This window comes from Bombyx mori, chromosome 7 (genome assembly GCF_030269925.1).
Source record: "Bombyx mori chromosome 7, ASM3026992v2".
Lineage (NCBI taxonomy): Eukaryota > Metazoa > Arthropoda > Insecta > Lepidoptera > Bombycidae > Bombyx > Bombyx mori.
The window spans coordinates 3,734,927-3,761,865 of NC_085113.1; the positions used below are offsets into that span (position 1 = coordinate 3,734,927).

General features: G+C 35.2%; 1 protein-coding gene across 3 annotated transcripts in view; it reads right to left on the minus strand.

The window, feature by feature from the left end:
• LOC101737427 (rho GTPase-activating protein 7) overlaps positions 1–26,939 on the minus strand; it is a 371,551-nt gene that overhangs the window by 73,348 nt on the left and 271,264 nt on the right. For 2 of the 3 annotated variants that reach the window (XM_038011933.2, XM_062669352.1), the window contains exon 2: positions 4,878–4,949. In XM_038011933.2, coding sequence (XP_037867861.1) covers positions 4,878–4,949 — 72 coding nt within the window. Of the gene's footprint in view, positions 1–4,877; positions 4,950–12,529; positions 12,958–26,939 lie in introns of those variants that run through there. The other variant, XM_062669353.1, reaches the window with a different exon arrangement.

The window sequence follows — 26,939 nt, forward strand, 5'->3', positions numbered from 1 at the left end:
GTAATTATGTGGTTTTCTTATTGGTCCTTCGAAGTGTAAGTTTTAAGTATAGTGAAAAATTAGTATTTTTAATAATTCCTTCGGTATCTGTAATCAAAACGACTTATTAATATGTAAACGATCTAATCTACCGTTTTTTACTGTCATTATATTGTAACGTTTCGAATACCATTTGGTATTTTGATATTTTTAGATATTTAAACCTTTTTTTTTTGTAATCAGTTCCAAGTAACACATATTCGAACCAATACGCTAAAGCTTAGAAACTTCAAAGAGCCCATTTTCATGCTTAGTTCTCAGCTTAATTCCTTCTAGTCGCTTCTGTGAGCTCGTCCACCCATCTAAGCAATAAATAAATAAAAAAATTATAAAAAATACCTTTAACTTGATAAGCGCCAGATAGATATTCAGGGCTTCTTTAATCAGCTTTCGGAGACATCTGAAGTCTGATGGCTCTGTATTGTTTTGTTGAATAGTTTCAAATCGATAAGACATGTATGTACTATAATAATATATGTATATATAAACAAAGCTAGGTATTAGAATGTTACTTACAATGCATTGAAGTTTTAAATTTTAAATTCTTAAAGTCGATCGACATCATCATTATCTAAATTTTAAAACTGCACAGGAACTTTAAAACGTTCTGTTAACAAACAATTTTGAATATTTTATGTTAAAAACTTTCCCCATAAAGGAGCATCTATATTAAGGCTGCCGCGTCTAATAAACATTAAGAATAGAGGTCAATTGAAAGGGATTTAAGATCTCTACAGCTCTGTCTCGTCATACAAACAGGATGTTTTAAAATAGAGATCCGAATATTTATGATAAAAATTACTTTTACTCTGTTCCACAAAACGTTACACCGGATTTTAAAATTTATTGCCGTTCTTTTTTAAATATTCTTCTAATATCGAACGAATGCTAAATCGATTGTGTGTAACAACTATTATGAGTCTGTTTTTTTTTCAATAATTACAATTAAAGCTCAAAAAGGCATAGCGATGTGTATCAAAATACGAATACGTTGTTATCAAGCTCCAATTTGTACTAGTGTGAGTTCATTTATCTCAAAACAATATTTTAAATAATGACTTATTTATTCTATTATGACAATAATTTATTCTAATGACACCACGTTCTTAATATGATACAGTTACTCTTCTAAATTAATTTTAAATTATTAATTTATCTAATATATAAAATTCTCGTGTCACAATGTTCGTTCCCATACTCCTCCGAAACCGCTTGACCGATTCTCATGAAAATTTTTATGCATATTCAGTAAGCCTGAGAATCGGCTACTATCTATTTTTCATACCCCTAAGTGATTAGGGTTGTCCAACCGTCCAAAAGTCGTCGTGGCCTAACGGATAGGACGTCCGGTGCATTCGTGTTGAAGCGATGCACCGGTGTTCGAATCCCGCAGGCGGGTACCAATTTTTCTAATGAAATACGTACTCAACAAATGTTCACGATTGACTTCCACGGTGAAGGAATAACATCGTGTAATAAAAATGAAACCCGCAAAATTATAATTTGCGTAATTACTGGTGGTAGGACCTCTTGTGAGTCCGCGCGGGTGGGTACCACCACCCTGCCTATTTCTGCCGTGAAGCAGTAATGCGTTTCGGTTTGAAGGGTGGGGCAGCCGTTGTAACTATACATGAGACCTTAGAACTTGTATCTCAAGGTGGGTGGCGCATTTGCGTTGTGGATGTCTATGGGCTCCAGTGGCCGCTTGGCACCGGGTGGGCTGTGAGCTCGTCCACCCATCTAAGCAATAAAAAAAAAAAAAAAAACCTGACATTTTTTTTTTATTTGGACTTTTTTTTTTGTTATAATGAGGTATTATGTGATTGAATGAGGTTTTGTTATTTTTATTATATATTCCCTCATCGTTCACAGCGCTACATGCCTCTTTCACTAATTTACCACATCCTTACACACTTACAATAAGTAAGTTTTTTTTCTACACTAGAAATTCTCTAGAAATCTTATGATCTAGAAATATCATGAAATTTTATTCTTAAATTATTTCTCAAATGTGTGGTCGACGTAAATACCGCCACCCACCTTGAGACATGAGTTCTAAGGACTCAGTTTTTACTAAGTACTATTCGTGGCCTGCGGGGTAGCACGTCCGGTGAATTCGTATCGAGCGATGCGACAGTACCGGTGTTCGAATCCCACATACAGGTACCATTTTTTGTAATGAAAAAGGCACTTAACTAATGTTCACGCACGACTTCCACAATGAAGGAATAACATCGTGTAACAAAACTCAAACTCGCAAAAATTTTAATTAGCGTAATTACTGGTGATAGAGTATCTTGTGATTCTACACGGGTATGCGCCACCACCCTGCCTATTTCTGGCGAGAAGCTGTAATGCATTTCAGTTTGAAGGGTGAAGTAGCCATTGTTCGGTAAAAAAACCGTTTGACTTAGAGCTTAAGCCACAAGGTAGGTGGCGATATTTATGTTGTTGAAGTCTATGGGCTCCGATAACCATTTAACACCTGGTGGGCCGAGAGGTCATTCATCCAACTTAATAATGAAAAAGGCAACGATACTATTATATGATATTTAATGGTAGGCAGCGGCTTGGCTCTGCCCCTGGCATTGCTGACGTCCATGAGCGACGGTGACCACTTACCATCAGGTGGGCCGTATGCTCGTCTGCCTATAATGGCAATAAAAATAGAAAAATAAAAAACACACACCCTGTATTTGGAACGAAACCTATCACAATCGTAAATAAATCCCGCTGTATACTTTCGGATGTGGAACAGACTGGGGTAAGTATGATTAATCGATTCGTTGGGTTAGGTCGGGGAGGCTTGTATTGCTGCCCTGATTCGCTTATGGTTCCTGATAATCTTTATGGGGGTCTGCAGGATGATGCAGTTGCTTCCAGGATTTATTGCGATTTGAGGATGAAAAACATTTTTTATCCGGGTATTTCTTATCTTTATATTAATACGTGAAGCAAAAACTTTGTACCACCCCTTTTTACGAAAATTGCGCGGACGGAGGAGTATGATATTTCTCACACTATAGAGAATATAGAGAAGGAGTGCAGAACGCTAATATTTTTGTTAAATTATACATTAATAATACATTAAATCAATAAAAAAAAAATAACACACACTACCATGTATTTGACACACGCACATACCTATATAATAATATTATATACTCTTTGTTTATTGTCAAACTTTTTTTGTTGCTTAAAGCCTGTGGTCAAATTGAGAATAGGTTAATATTCTTATCTTTTATATTATTTGTCTATAGTGTGGTCGTGGCGAAATCTGTGAATAAGTAAATAGTCTTTGACAATAGAACCGTTTAATAGTCTTTGAACCATCATAATGTTCAAAGTTATAATTTTAGTTAATTATAGTTACTGTTGATTTTCGACTATTGCGGGACCACAAGTAAGTTTCTACAAGTTTGTCAGTTTATGTCATGTAAACAATCATAAATAATACAATTTTTATTTTACAAAATAGACAACCCGCTATAAGAAAATAACATTATCATTAATGTAATCGAAGTCAATTTAAAAGGATAACTCGAAAACTATTACTCGTATATTCAATTCCAACTAGAGGTCCCGCAGTAGTCGAAATTCGACTATAATTAATTGGAATTGTAAGTTTGTACACTATTATGATTCTGTTTTATACTTCTATAATCACAAATTTCACCAAGACTACACTATAAAAAAATATTAACAAAGGCAAACAATATTTAATCTATTCTCAATTTGACAACAGACGCCAAGAACAAAAGTTTGACAATAAATAGTATGCATGCGTGTGTGCGTCAAATACATGGTATGTAGTGTGTGTAATGTTTTCTTTATTGATTTAATGTATCTTTTATGCATTATTTTAAAAATATATTAGTATTGTGCACTTCTTCTCTATATCCTCTATAAGTGTGGAAAATTTCATACTCCTCCGTCCGCGCCATTTTCGTAAAAAGGGATACAAAGTTTTTGCTTCATGTATTCATATATACATTACGAAGTCCCATTTGACAGATGTCATTACTATGTTATTATGTGTGTGAATTAATTGTATAATGATTTAGATTGATTGTGTATTTTTAAATGATGATTTACGACAGTGAACAAAAAATGATTATTATTTCAAATTATGCGAAACGTGAAGGGTTACGTTCTAAGAAGTGTCAAAAGAGACTTCGTAATTGGAAAAGAGTATAGTTTTAAATTTTGATAAACCATCACGTGAGAAGCACCGCTTTACAAATTATCTTATACCTTTAAACGAGCAATTCTTGTATATTAATATAATATATTTATATAATCTGAATCTTGGAAACGGCTCCAACGATTTTCATAAAATTTAGTATACTGGGGATTTGGGGGGCGATAAATCGATCTAGCTACGATTTATTTTCAGAAAATGTTGTTTTATTTGTGTTTTCAATAATCAAACTTCCCGACATCTATTGGCAAATAATAATACTATTTTTCTTAATTGAGGGAAACTACCCTCTTTAAAGACACAACAAGATGGCGTTATCAAAAAAAAAACCGAGCAAAGCTTGGTCATCATCTAGTAAAAGATAATCCGTCAAATTCATCTCGTGTTCAGTATTGTTCGAAATGTTAATAATGTAAATTCACTTAAATTTGCGAGGTGTGTTTTATTGGGCTTCCTTTGAAACCCCTTATTGATTAAAAGATTGATTGGAACAATCGTCTACTTAAAAAAATTTCTGAGGTACTAACTCGCATTAAAATACAGTAGAATAGGAAAGCTTGCTAATTTTCTTTAAAAGTCCTTTAATCATAAATTGCATTAAAAAATGGAAGTGATGAATTCGCAAAACACAACTCACCTTCGTACATTTGTGCATACTGCGGGAAACCGGCCGCTCTTAGCCATTTGCAAGCCTCGGCTGCTTCGATCTCTGTAACAATGTAAATTTAAATAGATTAGGTTTTTGTACAAATATGTAAACAACCTAACCTAAAAAACAACCCAATAAATGTTGCTTTTTTTTAATAGGCTTTTATTAGGTTCAGACGTATGTAACGGAATCTTTGAACATGATTTTGACCCCCTTCAAAACGTCGGATTAACTCGAAATTTGGTGTACTTGACTTATCAAATTTGAATTGAAAATAGTATAAGAAAAAATGATTTTAATGTAAAAAAAGCGTGGGGTTATAAATATTTTATGAACAGAATAAGTAGAAGGGTTATTTTGATAATATTCTTAAAAATCACCCCACGCTTTTTTACAATAAAATCATTTTTTCTTTCACTATTTTTAATTCTAATTTATTAAAATTTATTTTCTATTTTTTAGTTGGATTTTCTATAAAAGCGTATTTTGTTAGTTTTTTTTAACTATTATTTATTTATTGTTTAAGCTAAGTTAGGTTGTTGAACAGGCTCGTATAACGTAAATGCCGCCATCTTCTACCTTGAGATATGAGTTTTAACCTCTCAGTTTTTTACAGTACAACGGCTTCACGGCAGAAACAGGCAGGGGTGGTACCTACCCGTGCGGACTTAAGAGGTCTTACCACCAGTAGTTCGAAGCATTATTTTGAAATAAAAAAAATACTATTATAAAAGTGAAAGTGAGTTTGTTTGGTTTCTTATAGTTTCGCATTTTATCTTGACCGGTCACTATGAATTTTTTTATATACCCGTTGTCAAGGATATCAAAATGACATGGCATGCCTTTGACCCACATAAAAAATATATGTTATAATTTCTTTCCTATACGAGTATTAGTTAGCTTGACTGTGTTTTTTTTTATTGCCCTTGTAGTCAGACGAGCATACGGCCCACCTAATGGTGAGTGGTTACCGTCGCCCATGGACTTCAGCAATGCCAGGGGCAGAGCCAAGCCGCTGCCTACCGCTTAATACTCTTCACAAGCCTCGTTTGAAGAAGGACATGTCATAGCGATCAGGAAACACCGTAGAGGGGAGCCCATTCCATAGCCGGATGGTACGTGGCAAAAAAGATCTCTGGAAACGCACTGTGGATGACCGCAGTGGCTCCAGGTAGTATGGATGAATAAATTATTAATTGATAAACATTTATCAATACCTTTTTCTAGACTGTTTCTCAATCAATTTTCTTTTTTTATCAGCAGTTAGTAACTACATATAGTGATTTTGATCAAGATAAAAAATTATGCCACAGTTGGCTTTTTTGTACTAGATAAAAGAAAATTCAAAACGCAAAATGAATTTAAATCTAGGAGTGATTAAGATCGAATTTCTTCCATTATAGTAAATAAATAAAAAAACTAAAATTATTCAAATTTCATTTCAATTATGAATAATTTAATCAGAATAATACATATTACATTTAGAACAATAATGTATTAATTTTGCGGACTGCGTATTAAAATTTTCTTTAAAATGTAGCCTCGTAATTTCATGTAAAATAATGTTATACTTAAACATGTACTTACATTTATTAAAAAAAATACAAAACGCTGCTAGTTTTTAAATTGAGAACTTCTAAAATAGTAAAATCGTTCCATTTTCGATGAATGTGTTAAAAGGACATACATCGAATACAAATGACCCAATACAGATAAATTAAAATAAATAAAATGTTCTTATTAAAATTCCACGCAATCAATACAAACAAGCGAATGCTTCAACAAACAATAGGCTTAAAATAAAGCTTTCTCTAATAAATATTAATGTCCGACCAATGTTATAGATCTCTGAATTCGTAAAACTGCCACTAGGAATTAGTAAAGTATCGAATAACAAGAGATCTATTTATATTGGCTGTGTTGGTAGCCTCTTATCCGTGTCGCAACGTAGGAAATGTACAGTATTGAAAGATATAAATCCTTATTGGACGACTGCAATGGCGCCTACTTTTTTTCGTGTTCGTAATTTAAATTGTCGATTTGAATTTAAAAAACAAATGTGAAGTGACTACCGTATTACCTTGAAATGTTTATTTATGAGTGTCGTAATGTCATTGTTGCTTTACGAATAGTGTTTAATTTTAAATTTCTAAGTCAAAAATCACTTTACTAGGGCGATTTCTTAAATCATAGAAGTTAAATAATTTCTCTCTCATAGTTATTATTGTTCCCAGAAATAGCCAACAGACTTTTATTTAATACATGAGTCTTTTTCCTCAAGTCTCAAGGAAAACGTAAGCATTCACGTAATAGAGCCTATGTTACCTACTTAGCCTCTATTGAAGCCGCTTATTGGACTACATAGATGGATATCAGAGGCAATATAGATGTCGATCATTTTTTTTAAACATTATATTTGTCATACCGTTCTTTAGTTTATGACGTAACCTCGTTGAGGGCCAAAGGGCTAATCAGTACTATTGTGGTTTGGACGTCAACAAATGTCTAAATAATGAGAAAACAGATACTCGGAGATTACGCGTATTTATTTACCGAACAAAAGGGGCATTAACAAGATTTCTCAACTTTATAAGTACAAAGTAAGTAGGTATTCTTTGTATACCTATCGACTAGAAGCATAAGAGGGCATTGTGGAAATATACAGAATAGTAATGCTAAGCTGTGCGAGTACCAACAAATCCAAAAAGAAATATTTCAAGCAATTTCGTTAAAGAATGAAATTTACAAACAAAAATTACAATTGTTCAAAGAACAGTACGACCTATGAAAACATTACGATTTAAATTTGGAAACGGTTTCAGAATTTGAAAACAAATTTGGAAATATAATAGTTTCTAAAATGTTCCTCAAGTAACTGAATAATTACTGGAAATATTATTTAATTAATTTATTATGATTTATAATGTTAATTGGTAACGTTGGTTACTAACGTGTTGATTGTGTACCGCACTACGAAAATTCAGTTAGCATTATTTTGTTAATGATAGCATTAACGAAAAAATGCTAACGATCACACTTATAGGTACACTATCTGGCCCGGCAAACGTTGTTTTGCCATATAAATAATTTCTAGGAAAGATAAATAACCTAGATACGGACTGCAGCGCCGTCTGCCGGGCTGATTTGTAAATCTAAACCATTCTCGAATCCACCTGAAGATATAGAGAAAATTTCATTAAAATCGGTCCAGCCGCTTAGGAACAGTTCAGTGACAAACACACGCACAGAAGAAATATGTATGTATATAAAGATAATTATAATCAATTCAATTTTATTAATGCATATTGTATTTCGACTAGATCGAATTTTATGTTTACTATTACATTTTATTACAATTAAGTGTAAATTTTGTTTAAAATGTAATATGGATCTATTCCGAAAAATTGAGACGTATGACTTCATAAATAAAACTAGATGAAATCATTAGGTTTTGGATTGCGTTCTAAGCAACGTGTTTCTTTGAGAAAGCGGCACAAAAGGACAATACTCATTTTGTAGCCACCAGATGCTACATCCTCGACCCAGATCAGGTAGCAACGAATGGCCACAATCGCCTTACTCATGTTCTTCAAATACCCTCGTGATCCACTCAGAATTATTTGAGGCATTTCAAGCGCAAATTCGACGTGCAACTTAACCTACACAACCCATTGAGTGTTTCGCCGGATCTCTATTTTTTTCCCTAACTATTTGCTGGTAGCCTAAGAAGCTATTCCAGTTTTACGCAGACAGGTAGTTGAACTTATGAGCTTAATCTGAGAAAATTTGCTAACACCAGTCCTAGCAAGAGTAGTGCTTCGCAGAATCTACCACCGGATCGAAATCGCGGCCCACTGAGAAAATCCGGAGAGAAACTCAGTGGGCTTTGCTTTTGGGCCACTGTCGTAAGTAGCACTGAAAATTTCAGGCCAAATTTAATACTGGAGGTAGGAACTTTTGTGAGTCCGCGCGGGTAGGTACCACCACCCTCCCTATTTCTGCCGTGAAGCAGTATTGCGTTTCGGTTTGAAGGGTGGGGCAGCCGTTGTAACTATACTTGAGACCTCAGAACTTATATCTCAAGGTGGGTGGCTCATTTACGTTGTAGACGTCTATGGGCTCCAGTAACCACTTAACACCTGGTGGGCTGTGAGCTCGTCCACCCATCTAAGCAATAAAAAAAAAGTACAAACAAACAATATGGACTTTTAACAAGTCGTAAGGATTCTAAGTAGTTGTGAAATCAAAGTAAGTGTTTACGATTGATTGAACATTTCAAATAGATAGGCGAACTAAGCCGCGTCTTTATTAAGCTCGCCTTCTGTATATACCAATTAAATAGTGTCTTTTGCATTAGTGTTTGTATTAGTAATGATATATCTTTAATTGCCAAAACCCAGGGATTCGTAACTTTAGTTTCAATGTTTCTTTTGTTTCTACCCACATTGATTCGAAAATTGAAATTGATTGATAAGACCTCTATTCTAGTTCATTCATTTATCATTCATTCAATTCATTTATTCATACGAAATAAAATAATAACATTACTAGTAACATTAGGATGCAATTATTTTTATAGCGCCAAATAAATCGTGAACTGGCCGTAATAGGCAATCAGCTGAGCGCGAATATGGTTCGTCAATAATTTCGACTACGTTCTGACCTAGTTATACGTATATGTGTCGGAACGATGATCACACACAATCGAAGCAGTTCATTTATGTAGCTAATGAAATCTGTAAATACGCTGAAACGCGTTGAGTGTGCCGAGACGTTGCAGACGAGTTACTATTCAACAACTCATCGTGTACTGTAAAAATTATTTGTTGACATTAAAAAAAGCCAAAGATGATGATAGTAGTGTAAGGTTGGTTGTAAAATAACTATAGTATAAATTTATCATGTTGAAATTAGACAATTGTCGGATTGCCAAATGGCACTGTTGGTGGAAGCAATGTCAGTAGTAGAGACGTCAAGAACAAAAGTTTGACAATAAATAGTTTACATGCGTGTGTGCGTCAAATACATGGTATGTAGTGTGTGTAATGTTTTCTTTATTGATTTAATGTATCTTTTATGCATTATTTAAAAAAAATATTAGCATTGTGCACTTCTTCTCTATATTCTCTATAAGTGTGGAAAATTTCATACTCCTCCGGCCGTGCAATTTTCGTAAAAAGGGATACAAAGTTTTTGCTTCACGTATTAATATATAGATTCTAAAGGTATAATAAAAAAAAACACGCAAACTATTTAGTCACTATTACATGTATAACCATTTGTTGTTGGTGTTTGAATGAATTTGTTGGCTCTCGTGTTATGTGAAAAGATTTATGGTGTGCGATAGCCATAGTGTGTTTTGTTTTCGAAGTGTGTGGTCATAGTGATAAGGAATACACAAAATCCATTAATAGTACTTACAGCGCTGTAATTTGACTTTATTTATTTGAATATTTTGTAAGCGAAACACAAATGAGAGTCCCAAGAAGTGATAATTCAGTCTGGATGTTTGCATGGGTTTATCTGCCAGTCTATACCAGTCTATATCTGCCGCAAAGCGCTTTCGCATTCCAGTTTTTAGGCTAGGAAAATCATCATACAACACTATTGTTTCTTTTTTTTTATTGCTTAAATGGGTGGACGAGCTCAAGCCCACCTGGTGTAAAGTGGTTACTGGAGCCCATAGACATATACAACGTAAAATGCGCCACCCACCTTGAGATATAAGTTCTTAGGTCTCAATTATAGTTACAACGATTGCCCCACCCTTCAAGCCGAAACGCATTACTGCTTCATGGCAGAAATAGGCAGGGTGGTGGTATCTACCCGTGCGGACTCACAAAAGGTCCTACGAAAAGTGATTAAGCCAATTATAATTTTGCGGGTTTGATTTTTATTACACGATGTTATTCCTTCACCGTGGAAGTCAATCTTGAACATATGTTAAGTACGTATTTCATCAGAAAAATTGGTACTCGCTTGCGGGATTCGAACACCGGTACATCGCTACATACGAATGCACCGGACGTCTTATCCTTTAGGCCACGACGACTTCTCTTTACATACATATATACATTAAATTTCCTAAAGCATTTTCTAAGTATCATATTATTTTGTCGGTTATTAATAATGCAGTTTAAGGTATTTTAAATTGCTCGTCTACGAATACCTCGGGTGCGGGTAACGAGCGGTCAACCGAACGTTTTTCTTTGTTCGACGAAACAGTAATTACTTTCGACAATTAGACGAACAGATAACGAAGTACGCCATTTGTGTTTCTGTGGCGTTTTAATTGACGTCAAGTGAAACTTTCCAATTTAGAACATAATCATTATTGTATCTATATATTAATACGTGAAGCAAAACTTTGTATCGCTTTTAGACGAAAATTGCGCGGACGGAGAATTATTAAATTTTCCACACTTATAGAGAATATACAGAAGAAGTGCACAATGCTAATATTTTTTTCTAAATAATGCATAAAAGATATATTTAATCAATAAAGAAAACTTTACACACACTACATACCATGTATCTGACGCACACACGCATGCATACTATTTATTGTCAAACTTTTGTTCTTGACGTCTGTTGTCGAATTGAGATTAAATATTGTTTGTCTTTGTTAATATTTTTTTATAGTGTAGTCTTGGTGAAATTTGTGATTATAGAAGTATAAAATACAATCATAATAGTGTACAAATTTACAATTCCAATTAATTATAGTCGAATTTCGACTACTGCGGGCCTCTAGTTCTCATGAATTCTTGTGAATAAGGAACGTTTTTGTTTTGTTATTATTTTTGAAGGACACGTGGTATTCGATGTTTGCCTGAATTTTATTAAAGTGTCAATGCGATTTTAGGATTTACGTATGGATCTGAATGGTGGGTGACGAAAGTAAAACTTGAAAAAGGAGTGCATGCGGCAGAGATGCGAATGTTGAGATGGATTTGTGGAGTGACAAGAATGGACAAGATAAATAATGAGTATATCAGAGGAAGTGTGAAAGTAGCCCCGATAGTCAATAAATTAAAGAGCGGACGGTTAGCGTGGTATACAAGTGCTGCGTAGAGAGAAGATGCATGTGACTAGGAGACGTATAAAAATAGTAAAGCAATGGAAGAGGTCGACCGAACAAGTCATGGATGGAGTGTGTGAATGACGATATGAGAGAGAGAGGAGTCAGTGTTGAGATGACGGCTGATAGAAGAGAATGGAAGAGAAAAAATTGCTGTGCTGACCCCACCTAGTGAAATAAGGTGAAAAAAATGCGATTTTAGGATTCAATAACGTTAAGAACTGATTAGAAGAAGAGTAGATGCAGCTTTGACTTCCTCTAGACGTTGCTCCTATTTCCTATAATTCGTCCGTAGGAGGTACATCTTCAATTATCTTCTACTTATTTATATATGGATTCTCAAAAAAATGTTGGTCGCAAATCCAGATTATATGGATTCCGATAGCCGCATTACACAGAATCGAGCTCGAGACTATTTGATCATTTTAATAATAAACACAAACAAAAAAAACCCAAGAAAATTCATGAAAAACAATTCTAACATCTAACGACCTTCGACAAATAACAATTCACAATTTTAAAACAAAAATTTAATGTAATAATAATAATAAAACATCACCTGTTATTTGATCGGCGCTCAAATTTGGAACGCTCATTGTATAAACACTTCTTATAAAACCACTAAACACTAAAAATCAGCACAAAGCACAGGCACACCGACGCGCATCGTGAGATCAACACTGAATCACTAACTTTCATACCGTAAAACGCGATCATGAACTATTAACGGCTCCTCTCAATATATTAACACGATTAAATAACAGTTTTTCCGAGCGCGCTACGCCATAAAGACGTTGAAAAGTTACTGTCAGTTATGGTCTTCGATGGAGATCGACTAGAAATTTTATTAGCAAGCAAACGACAATCATTTAAATTTGTTAGATTATACGTGTTATAGAAGCGACGTGTTTTAGTTGGATGCTAATGAAAATTTTTCGAACATCGAACGTGACCACGGATGTATGAGGCGCATAGGCAAATGCTGGAGGTGCCGGCCAGCAGTGAGATTACTTATCAGTGTTTATCGCGGTGGTCGTTACTCGCCTTCTTTAATCACTGGACGCGTCACCGATAGCGGTGAGTTTCACGGATGTCTAATGTTTTTAGCTGGATCCGCCACCACATCCGCGCTAATTTGAATGAAAAAATCTACAGTATCATTGACATAATAAAAGTCTGGTTACAATTTCGCTATCATGGCTTTAGCTCATCGCTGATTTAACTTTTTATTTATTTATTGCTTATATAGGTGGATGAGCTCACGGCCCACCTGAAGTTAAGTGGTTACCGGAGCCCATATACATCTACAACGTAAATGCCGCCACCCATCTTGTAATATAAGTTCTAAGGTCTCAGTATAGTTACAACGGCTGCCCCACACTTCAAACCGAAACGCATTATTGCTTCACGGCAGAAATAGGCAGGGCGGTGGTACCTACCCGTGCGGACTCACAAGAGGTCCTACCACCAGTAATTACGCAAATTATAATATTGCGGGTTGCATTTTTATTACACGATGTTGTTCCTTCACCGTGGAAGTCAATTGTGAACATTTGTTAAGTACGTATTTCATTAGAAAAATTGGTACCCGCCTGCGGGATTCAAACACCGTTGCATCGCTAGATACGAATGCACCGGACGTCTTATCCTTTAGGCCACGACGACTTCAACTTTCGTGAAATTATTTCCTTTTATTGCTGCCATGAAATTCCAAAAGAATTTAAACGGTATTTTTCAAGAGCTAACTTGTATGAAACTTTTAAATTATATTTAGGATGTCTTGACTGGACGTCTCGTGTTGACCTTAAAAAACTGTAGCTTACATACGACCTACGCACATGTCGCTTCCATTGACTCTTTATCTTCGTACCTCCGAGTGGTCACGTAACGCACGACTTAAAAAATTAAGGGAAATATGTAGAAGCTGTTATCTGTGCTGTCATTCAACATTGTTATAATTACATAATCTGTGCTACACGTTGGTTTTGTTCGTCACGTTTAGTTCACGAATGTATAACAATGTAAATAAAATTGTTATTTTTTTACTTATATTTGTTATGTCATGATAATTGTGTATTTCGTTTCTAAAATGGCTAACACTGTAATATAGTGATAAGGTCGTCAATTTAAATTGAATGTCACTTGAGTAATACGTAAAAATATTATATATTTTTTTATTGTTTAGATGGTTGTACGAGCTCACAGCCCACCTGGTGTTAAGTGGTTACTGGAGCCCATAGACATCTACGACGTAAATGCGCCACCCACCTTGAGATAAGTTCTAAGGTCTCAAGTACAGTTACAACGGCTGCCCCACCCTTCAAATCGAAACGCATTACTGCTTCACGGCAGAAATTGGCGGGGTGGTGGTACCTACCCGCGCGGACCCACAAAAAGTCCTACCACCAGTAAGAATGTATTTGAAATGGAATTTTCGATTTATTTCCAGTATTAAATAACAATCACATTAATCTTATTCCGTCTTAAATTATGACAGTTTTCATTCACAAAAAAACATTATGATGCAGAATTACTGTATTTTAGTTCACGACAGGGTGTCCATGATAATTTAAGTCTAATTTGAAATGTATTGATTTATTTACTACCAGAAGTGCGGGATTTTTTTTCCTACCTATGCTGATATCTTGAGAGGCTATTTCAGCTTCTCCTTGACGTGTAGGTGAGCTCACGGGGCTCAAGCCGGGAGTGTTGCTAACGCCGGCCATAGCAAGTGCGGTGCTTCGCAGAATCTACCACCGGATCGGAAACGCGACCCACTGAGAACATCCGGCGAGAAACTTAGTGGGCTATATCTATTGGAAGTGCGGGATAGTGCTTGTACTATCAAAGGATCAAAGTCCTAGGATCAAAGAAAGGTTCTTTGAATTCACTTTGTCTAAATTTGAATAACATACTTTTCCTTATCAAAACTGATTGAAGGATTGTTTGTCAGCTTTTACCACCGGCAACTAAAACATAGACACATAATATATTTAAGTGCTGTCTGTATTTTTTTTTTTTTTATTGCTTAGATGGGTGGACGAGCTCACAGCCCACCTGGTGTTAAGTGGTTACTGGAGCCCATGGACATCTACAACGTAAATGCGCCACCCACCTTGAGATATAAGTTCTAAGGTCTCAGTATAGTTACAACGGCTACCCCACCCTTCAAACCGAAACGCATTACTGCTTCACGGCAGAAATAGGCGGGGTGGTGGTACCTACCCGTGCGGACTCATAAGAGGTCCTACCACCAGTGATTACGCAAATTATAATTTTGCGGGTTTGATTTTTATTACACGATGTTATTCCTTCACCGTGGAAGTCAATCGTGAACATTTGTTAAGTACGTATTTCATTAGAAAAATTGGTACCCGCCTGCGGGATTTGAACACCGGAGCATCGCTACATACGAATGCACCGGACGTCTTATCCTTTAGGCCACGACGACTTCAAGTATAAGCCTTAAGCAATAAAGTATTACATTTTCTGATTTACCACAAAACTAATTAACTATCATAAGCTCGTAAGAACAAAAACGATTGAATGTGTATTTCGACTAAAAGAAATACTGGCGTCTACATAAATAATAGTCTGATTAGAAGTGACAACATTTCCAAGTAAACATTCTATGACCAATCGTGATTTTCGGCAAATATCTGACGTCATCAACGCGCACTGCCGGTCTTTCCTCGATTCTCGTATCCTTAAGAAAATGACTCATAGATATAATTATGTCTAGAAATGGCATGATTTTTCTATTTAAAGAGAGTCGTATTTATTCAGTTATCTTATCTGAATCGATATAAACTGCATTGCCGCAGAACGGCCTTCGGCGAAGCAAAACAATAGGTTGTTACTGAAAAGTGCAACCGATTTAAATTAATGTTGCTAGATTTACCTTTGGTAGTTTCTCTATCTGGTTTTAGGATTGTGGAGTCAAAATAGTGTAATTCTTATTTAGGGTTATTCATGGGTCTACCACCATCGTATTTTTCCATCGCGAATCATCTATGCGTTTTAGTCTCAAGAATGAGTGCGTTATTATTGAGATTTACATCCAATCTCAAAGGATAGATGTCAATTTTTATCATGTACATGTTTTTTTCCTATCTATTCGCTGGTAGTCTAAGAGGCTATTCCAGCTATGCCCGGACGGGAAGGTGAGCTCACAGGCCAAACTTGAGAAAATTTGCTAACACTAGCCCTAGCAAGAGAAGTACTTCGCAGATCTTACCACCGGATCTGAATCGTGACCCACTGAGAAGATACGGCGAGAAACTCAGTTGGCATGTAAGAGTATATGTTTGATCTTTATATGGATATTCCCTTCTTTTCATTTGAAGCATATAATATAACTAAATAAATGATAGGTTCAGTTGAGACCGAAGAACTTAGTTATGATAATTTAAAAAAAAATTATAAACCAGTCTAGAAATTAAAACACCCAAAAAAATTACGATAAAACAAACCGTATTTTTTTCGTAAATTACGATAACTCCTATAAATAATCTGGCCACACTGTTATAAGTATTGAAACAAGCCAGTACATCAGTATGAATTGTTATCGATTCCACGTAAGGCGTGACTCACTCACTACCTATCGATATTCATTTCATAATTTCTATTTGAAGTTTTTTATTTTTATATTTAAAGATTTCCGGGATTCCTTTTATCTAATCAGTATTGTTGATTTTGGTCTACTTATTGACTAAGGTCAAGTCTGTCGCATGTGGGTCGCTGACCGAGAGTCAAGGGTTGCGTCGGTAATAGCCATCGCAGGATTGAGATGACGTGTTTATTTTAAAATATACCTGTTGTTTTGATATTCACTTTAAAAATTTTGGATTTTTCCTGTTTAAGAAAGGAAAAAAAAATGTTGATAAATATTATTGTTAAATCAAATTTATTTTATCGGATTTTTCTTTTAGTAAATTTGTTTCCTTAACATCGTCAATAGCTACAATACAAAGCCATTAAAAAAATTTACTAAAACCCGTTGACAGCTCGGGAAGAAAACGTTACTTAAGTGTTTTGGCCTATTCATATTTCTAAAAATATTTACACATCCCAAAAAATTTACAGACACGCCACTCAATAAATTTAATTTGCATCGCACTCCCGATCACATAAACATGATTAAATTCCTGTATTCCCAAATTAAATTGTGGTTACCCGGTTTCAAAACAGATGGTGTACGATACGCCAAATCAGACATTCGGAAGATAATATTTCTCAGTATTTTTGATGACCGATGGGCTTGTTTTGAGGAAATCATTTAGATTAGTCTGAAGATGGATAGGAGGTGTGTAATTCATCTTGTATTTCCGATGTTGCTTTACAACATAGTATAACGATGTATTGCTGATGTCCTGGAAGCCTTTTCATGTGAGTTCGCGCGGGTAGGTACCACCACCCCGCCTATTTCTGCCGTGAAGCAGTAATGCGTTTCGGTTTGAAAGATAAGGCAGTCGTTTCAACTATACTGAGACCTTAGAACTGATATCTCGAAGATGATTGTAGATGTATATTGTAGATGTCTATGGGCTCCAGTAACCACTTAACGCCAGGTGGGCTGTGAGCTCGTCCACCCATCTAAGCATTTGCTGCAGCTGGTGTATTATTTCTCAATTATAAACTCAATTTATAAGAAAACCTCTTTTTCTTCAACATGTTTTTCGTGGGCGATCACGGAGGCGTCTTATAAATACAACGCTACATTAATAAATGTAAACCTGATGCTTTTGTTAATGCCACATGCGCTGTTTCGTTTTCCGATAGATTTCCTCTACATTTTTCACTGCAACATTTTCCTCTCTACATCATTAAAAATAAATTAACAGAAGCAGTTGATTTCCTGTTTTTTTTATTTTTTTTTTTTAGATGTGTGGACGAGCTCACAGCCCACCTGGTGTTAAGTGGTTACCGGAGCCCATAGACATTTACAACGTAAATGCGCCACCCACCGTGAGATATAAGTTCTAAGGTCTCAGTATGGTTACAACGGCTGCTCCACCCTTCAAACCGAAACGCATTACTCCTTCACGTACCTACTCGTGCGGACTTACAAGAGGTCCTAACACCAGTAAAAATTATCTATACTAATATTATAAAGAGGAAAGATTTGTTTGTTTGTTTGTTTCGTATAGGCTCCGAAACTACTGGACCGATTTGAAAAATTATTTTTCCATTAGAAGCCGACATTGTCCCTGATGAACATAGGCTACTTTTTTTAAATTTTTTATTTTTTTTATTTTTTTGGTTTCATGTGTGTTTTAATGTTTCCGAAGCGAAGCGAGGGCGGGTCGCTAGTTAACTATAAATATAAAGTATTAACTATAATGTGGTCAGAAATTTTAATTACTTGCAACAGCCGGTTTAATCAATATTCGAGTTTAAGAAATACGTTGGAACACCCAATGTGTGGTCGACACAAAAACGTCATAGTGACATGAAAAATATTACTTCACACAGTGACCAAGACAAGCGCGGATGAGGTATTAAGTGTTTATACAATAATCCTTGATCTGAACACCCTATCTGATGCAATCTTGTAGTGCGATTCTGCGGTATGTTCATAAGCGGAAGCGATTTTTTTTTATGTAATAATTGTGGTTTAATAATCGGTAATACCAATAATAACCGATACTTAGAATATTTGCTACACCATCAGGACGTACTAATCCTGCCACGTATCATACAATGAACTTGGGCTTACAATGAACATCCATCCGCTGTGTCTCGGTATGGTATGGTAGTACGATATGGTATGGTATGGTAGGTATGTCCTGCATCAAAGGAGATTTGAGTAGAGCGACTTCGCAGTGGTCATTGTATTGTTGAAATCCATGAAGAGGGTAATTACTTTCCACCTGGTAGAGTTGAGGCTTGCTCACCTATAATAGCATCAGGAAAAAAGGGCGACTTCGTAGCCCTAAATAGTCTTTTCCGTGCAATAACTGCGACTCGGTCGCTTCTTTCGTAAGGTCGTCAGATGATCTAGTACTACTAATTTAAATATCTAATTAATTTCAAAAGCTATTTTTGGTTATAAGATGAGATACAGATCAGGAAGGATCCTCATCATTATCCTGTCAGTAGTCGCGGTGAATCAGTAATACGTTCCGGTAGGAAGGATAAGCTAAGTTAGCATCGAGCAATCGGAGTGATCTATCCGACTCAGGACATCATTTGTCTATCTGAGTCAAAAAACAACACGTTCCAATTAATTAATTATTATAAAAATGAACGAAATCGCTCGCTCATTTACTTTGATCGCTGTCTTAATATCTCGGCAATCTCTTTTATCTCCGCACCGTGTGGGCCGGAAGTCTGACCTATACAGCTTACCGACTGATGACCTCTTAAATACTTAGTGTAACTGTTTTGCAGTAAAATGATACTTTAAAAAAAATAAAGTTATAACGTGATTGTGATGATGAAGATAATGCCACTAATTTAACTCATTCGAAATTCGAAACTTAAGGTTTGAGACGAGGCACGCACATTGTTAGTATTTCTGTGCATGTGCAGTGTGGGGAGTCAATAGATTGTTAAACTTTTATTAAATGATTTTGGGAGTATGTCCACACCAAGACATTAATATTACAATCCTTGATATATAAGGTAGAAGAATAAATTAGATGCCCTTCAGACTGTTTCTTGTCGGAAATACACAAGACAGTGTTTCTTGTCTGGACTATTTTTAACGGCACGGATTAAGTTTGCCCGCGCATATTTATAAAAAGCTGAAGATTTGAAGATTGTTAACTAGGATGGCGTGGTAAATTTGCATATTCACTAGTTTTTAAGACATATTTTGAGTCTGTAGGTTTGAAGCTACCGACCTACATAACAAGTCGTAAAATGAAGTAAATATTCAATGCCCAGGCAGGACAGTGGTGACTTCAATTGAGTCTTGAACGTCACGTGTTAAGGTCTAAAAAGGCTTGCTCTCTATTCATTGAATTTTGTATTGAGCATTATGAGGAAATATGTTTTTGGTTAATATCTGTCGATTCTATATAATTTTTCCAATCATTATGTTATAAGTAATACTAGAATATACATCACAATCTTCATAGCCTCTAAGCTGTAAAAACCACGAAAACCAAACAGTATTCGAAATTTAAAAAAACTGTTAATGTAAGCAATAGAGAGGAAATTAAGCCTTAAAAATAGTTTTAGCTATTTCCAATAAACGTGAAGAGATTTCTTTATAGACAATATTTAGGGTCTTGCAAAAAGCAAACATAACCTAGTCGTACCCTATCTTTTAACCAATAAGAACTGCATTCCAACGGCCTCATACAAATTCACGGATCTTCATGGGGGTTCCCATAAACCATGGTCTACGACATTTTTACGACGATCCTCACTTGTCTGCGCGTTGTGGACTCGCATTTTATATGGTGTTTAAGATCCGGTGTACTGCGGTTGAAATGTTTAGATTGTAAACTGACATTGAAATTTAAGGAATCTTCAGTCTTTGAATTTATGTGTAATGGATTTCTTGGGAAGTCTGTTTTAGTTAATTAGTGTGTGTGGTAATAAACTATCATACTCATGTGGGTACATTTTTGTTAGCTTAGATGGGCAGAATTACTAAGTTTCAGAAAGAGGCTTAGACGTTGATACTTCTTTTTGTGAGCACTCGCCCAAGATAGAGGTAATCCGAAAATACCGCGTTCGCATGTTCCTCGCGTCGTTTCCTCACTGCATTCTTATACAGGATTTTATTTTTTGTTATATCTTTCCAGCGTTTCCGATCATTGGCCGCGTGAAGGGTTTCGTGGAATGGGGTTTATAGTGTGGTACGTATTTGATTGACCCAATTTGTCGGGCTGCGCCTGTGCGATTTCTATTCCCTGTCACGAATAGTCATGTTTGCATGTTCATACTAAAATTTAATAATTAGTGTGAGTGAGTGCCCAAAATAAAGGCATTTGCTCGGCACCCACTCCGATAACTGTAACTTCTATGTCACCAGGGATCAATAGACCCTGGACGATAATGTTCAGATAATCCGAGGGACACCATTTTATAACCAAGGTGTTTTATATTAATAATACATTATTTTCTTTTGTCAAAGCGATTTTTTATATATTTAAACGTTATTCTAATAAATCGCTGCCGCCTATTTAATATGCTGTCAGCCAGACGTATCCTATCACAATTCGATGGTGATCGCGAAACAAAATTCGTAATAAATTCGATTTGTTACTATGGAAAGTGACAAGACGATCGTTCGTTCAGTTTATGGTGGATTCATTGCTGTCGGTGACACTTATTTAAGTTTATAGTGAATTTTAACGATCCATTCGCCGTGTTTTGTCACGTATCCATATTGGAAATTGGAAAGTTGGGCCAATGTTTGCTAGTTAAGGCGAGAGTTTCACGTTGCAATGGATCTCGTAATTTTATGTTTACTACTAGGAAATAATTTTTAACAAAACTTTTTTTTTGGGTTCAGCCGCATTTGTGGACTACTACTATATAACTATGGATATAACTATGTCAGTACTTGACGGTTCAAATTTTTTCTAAGTACGTACCTAACGCGCTTTGATGAATGACCTTCACGATGAAGGAATAAGAGGGTGTAATAAATTTGCTTATCTTGTAGGTACGTAATATGAACATATCTAAGTAGATAGATACAACCAACCTTCCTATTTATAAATTGTGCGTTCCGGTTCGAAGGGCTCTTATGTAATACAGTCGAAACATCGATCTCAAAAATCTCATGGGTGGCGACATTCACATTGTGAGATATTTACAAATCGACAATATGCGTGACATTTTATCTGTGTTTCCTTTAGTCAATCAGTCTAATGTTAATAGATTTTCTGTTAAACTTTTAGCTAATTTTTTATCGATAGTAGTAACCAGATTCGATTTTCAATTCTGTTGTTTCTCCAATATTCGATATTTAGTTTGCCTTAATAATAAATTCGTACTAACGTGGGTTCGTAACAAGCCAACAATCACAGTCCACTGAGTTTCTCACCGGATCTTCTCATCGCGAGACCGATCCGGTGGTGATTCTGCGAGGCACTGCTCTTGCTGGAGGTAGTGTTGGCAAATTCTCTCAGGTTGAGCCCATGATCTTGCCTACTCGTCCGGGCGTAGTTGGAATAGTCCCTTAAGGCTAACCGGCGAATAGGTAGGGAAAAAAATCATATCGTACTCATAAAAGATACATTGATCTACTGAAGGTAATAAAAGTTCACAAGCCATCATCCGAAATTGCCCGTATTAAGATTAGCCATATTTGGTGGCTGAACATTGGCTTCGAATTGGCCAACATCAAACCGCAGCCGTGACGAGCTTTCGATTCTTGGAAAATAACGTTTTCACTTTTTATGATAATAATTTCGTTGGAAATTTTTAATGTGTTTTGATTTCGGAACCAATTATAAACTAATTGAAGTTGCACATGCATTTACTTCACTTAATCCGTATATCAAAAGCCCCTATCTAATTTCAATCTATTTACGTGTTATTATCATATGGGTCATTTGTCTACCAAATTTTTTTTTTTTTTTCTATTGCCTTTTTTCTGCCTGTCTCATTTACTAAAATTAATACATTAATCATATTCGTAAATTGTATAAATTTTCTTAATTGCTCGTGGAATGGCGTTTGGTTCGCCGGCACAGGCAAGAACCATTATCCTACTTGTTTCTGCCACGGATCAGTTATGCGGATGGAAAGCAAGCTATTAAGCGATGCTATTGACGCTTTGACCTCTCAAGGTGGGTGGCGGTATGCGAGCCACAATTCCATAGGCTTCGGTAACACCAGATAAGTGTTATTAGACCGTTTACCCAACGAATAAAAATAAAAGAAACATTGATTTTGTATCTGGTGTATTACTGGTGGTAGGACCTCTTGTGAGTCCGCACGGGTAGGTACCACCGCCTCGTCTATTTCTGCCGTGAAGCAGTAATGGGTTTCGGTTTGAAGGGTGGGGCAGCCGTTGTAACTATACTTAAGACCTTAGAACTTATATCTCAAGGTGTGTGGCGCATTTACGTTGTAGATGTCTATGGGCTCCAGTAACCACTTAATACTAGGTGGGCTGTGAGCTCGTCGGCATATCTAAGCAATAAAAAATAAAAAATAAAAAACTCATGAAATAATTTTCAACATTCAAATTTAATGGCCGTGTACTTTGAAAGTCTCAAGCTAGATCCGTCTGACATCATGAATGCCTTCTAAAAGTATTATGTACGTTTACCTCATATTGCGAAATTCTCATTACAATGTAATAATCGAAGCATCTGTTGAGAATTAGCATCCGCCTACGTCTCCGCCCGCGCCAGTCGGCGATATCATAAATAAAACATTTTGCACATCGACGGCAGCAGTTAGCTGATGACATGTTTATTGTTAAGAGAACAGAAGAGTATTTATTTATGGCATTCAAAGGATGCCTACATTCTAAGGGCTTAGTTTTTGGTTGTAGTTAGTTGTTTTGGGGGATAGACGGTTAGCGGTCGAAAAGTTAAAAAATAATTTTAAGAGTGATCACTCGAAAGCTAATAGTTTTTTTGGAAGCTAAAAGTACATTACATTCAAATAGAATATTAAAGAGAGGTAAACAAAAACGCAATAAATTTCCACCATTAACACGACATATGAGCAGACAGTAAATAAAAATATATTTAAATCAATTTATTTTTTTATTTCATTTTCTTATCATATATCAAAAATATCAGTTTCCTTTATAATTTTATTTTCCTATATTTTAACTAATATTTTATTGCATTTGTGTATTTCATAAATAAAATAAATAGATAATTTTAATTTTAAATTCTTTGTCATTACAAATGAAAAAAATAAGTGGTTCGATTTTTATTGTTTTCATTAAAAATATATTAAATATGTTTTAGAACGACTTGTCACCTAAATTACAAAATTTTATCGGCTATATTTTAAAAATTATGAATTCCTTAAAAGTCAATTTATCGCAACTATAATAATATTATGTTCACCGTGAGAAACTAAACCAATTAACTTTATTGTAACTCATAATGAAAACTGCCACTAAAACAATTAATAAGAAACTATATAATTACACATACACCGGAAACTATCTAAGCACGTAATGTGCTCAATTTTCCGTCTTAACAGCAAACAATTAAGTTTAGTTTCCTGTGACAGCTAATCATCATTTTACCTAATTTGCTATTTGAACCTTACTAATGTTATAAATAAGGGTCAATTTAAATAGTTATAAATTAACTTGAACCGTAAAGTGATGAAATTTGTAAAAGTAATTTTGTTTCCGCTCAAGTAATTTATCTAATCAAAGTGAAACAGTGTTTAGTTGCGATTGGATTAATTGTATTAATGAAACACATTGATTAAACTTTTTGACTTATATTGCCTAATTATGCAGTTGAGAATCAAGAAAATTTGATTAACAAACTTTTACAAACAGACGTAATAATTAAGAAGCAAAAGTTCATGGCCTAATAGCCTAAAAAAAAGATGCATAATGACGCGATACGCGATGCTAATTTTCTCGATTATTCAATGTCTCGATTGCTATAGTCGAATCGCTTGAATTTTACACCCAAATAATCGGAAAACTATGCTAATATCTATATATTAATATGTGAAGCAAAAACTTTGTATCCCTTTTTACGAAAATTGCGCGGACGGAGGAGTATGAAATTTTCCACACTTATCGAGAACATAGAGAAGAAGTGCACAATGCTAATATTTTTTTCAAATAATGCATAATAGACACATTAAATCAACAAAGAAAACATTACACACACTACATACTATGTATTTGACGCACACACGCATGCATACTATTTATTGTCAAACTTTTGTTCTTGACGTCTGCTTTCAAATTGAGATTAAATATTGTTTGTCTTTGTTAATATTTTTTATAGTGTAGCCTTGGCGAAATTTATGATTATAGAAGTATAAAATACAATCATAATAGTGTACAAACTTACAATTCCAATTAATTATAGTCGAATTTCGACTACTGCGGGACCTCTAGTATGTTATAAATTTGGATGAGTAGATTAATCGTGATAATTTTAAATCATGGTCAGGATATATGACCAAAGTAATAAAATAATTGCATTGACCTCCTAGGTACGTGCGCAAGTTTTCAACTTAATCGATGTTCCAGAAGTTTGTAAAATTAATTACGCACGGAGAGATTCCGTTACTCATATGTATAAACAGAGTAAGCAAGCATGTTCAATAATCAAATTTATCAATCGACTCGTCATCCTGAAATCGAAATTCATTCTATATATAAATGCTATTAAAAAAAAATAAGCCGTTAATCATTCGATGCCCCAAGTGAAAAGCCGACAGAGATCTGTCATGCGTGTTTATTATTTTTTAATATTTAGGAAGCATCGCTCCTTAGATGTTTCGTAACGGCTCGTACGTGGCCGTAAATGTGTTGAACTTTAATTCCACTCTAACAAACATTAAATTCTTAAGACAACACTTAAAAGCCGAGATGAGTGACATCGGTGCGCCTGCATTTGTTTTTGTATGCCTTAAGCCATACGAGGTTGTAGCCAAACAAAAAAAATTCAGCTAAAGCGCGTTCTAGCTTTAAGGGTAAAATTATCCGTATTTATTATTACATTATTATAATTGAAGACATGAGTGAAGGGGTTAGGTACCAGTTTTAAAATTTTTGAGTTTTTACATTGAATGTAGGTGCTATGTGCCTATAAGCCATATTAGACCTTAAAACGCCGGGCTTAAAGGCTATTTTTAGAAATTGCATGTGTTGAAGGAGTTATGTACGACCAAAATGCAATAAAAGTTTGTTGCCGGTTTGCTCAAAATAAACAAATTGTATCAAATTGTAATGTAATCCCCTTCATCCACTCATGTCTTCAATTAATATGAGTTTAAATAAATGTTTATTTGCAAGCTGGGAATTTAAGTTATGCTCATTGAACTTGGTTCTGAAAATCTGTTGTTAAGTGTGATTATCAGCCCGAGCTACTAATATCTTGTCTTTCTCTCACGGAGCAGTAATGCATTCCGATGTGAAGAATGGGATAGCCGTTATAGTTTTTTTTATTACTAAGATGGATGGATGACCTCACTGACCACCTGGTTGTGAGTGGTCCTCGGAGCCTATAGACAGCAACCAAGTTAATGCCGCCATCCATCTTGGGACATGAGTTCTAAGTCTCAGCTTTTACAGAACCAAGTTTGACCCCCCTTCAGACCGAAACGCATTACTGCCTCATGGCAGAAAAAGGCAAGGTGGTGGTACTTATCCGTGCCGCCTCACAAGATACTCTACTACTACACTTCACTTACATATACGTATACAACGTATCGCGTACATATACGTATACAGCGTATCACATGCATATACGTATATGTACGTGATACGTTGTATACGTATACAACGTATCCTATACCCCTTTATATTACACTAATTTAAATATTGATCTCACACCTCAAGATGGAAAGCGGTTCTTAACAATTTAAAACCAGATAAACCGCCTACAGAAAAGAACAATAAAAACACCCTTATTTTTATTTACATACGATACACTACAACGATGTACTAACGACAAGTGTTTTTAAATTATTCTTAATTTGATTATATTCCCGCTTCAGCTTACGTCTTGTAGCCCCGAAAAGTTAGTTAACGCAACTCAAATATGTTACGTTTAGTTTGTTTTGAGCGCAATAGCACTTAAGAAAAAAGGACTTAGCGAATTTGTTCAAGCTGTTGTTTACTATACGAATTCCATTTTTGTATGATAAAATTGTTTTCGAAATATATGTATGTATTTGGGTACATTAAATTAGAGAAATAAAGCTTTTTCACTAGAATCAGCTATCGCATTAAGATTTGCAATATGAATATACGCCGGTGGTTTTAAAATAGCTTAATGATAGGATATCAAACGAAACTCATCTAAATTATTGTAAGATTTAATATAAGCATTTAT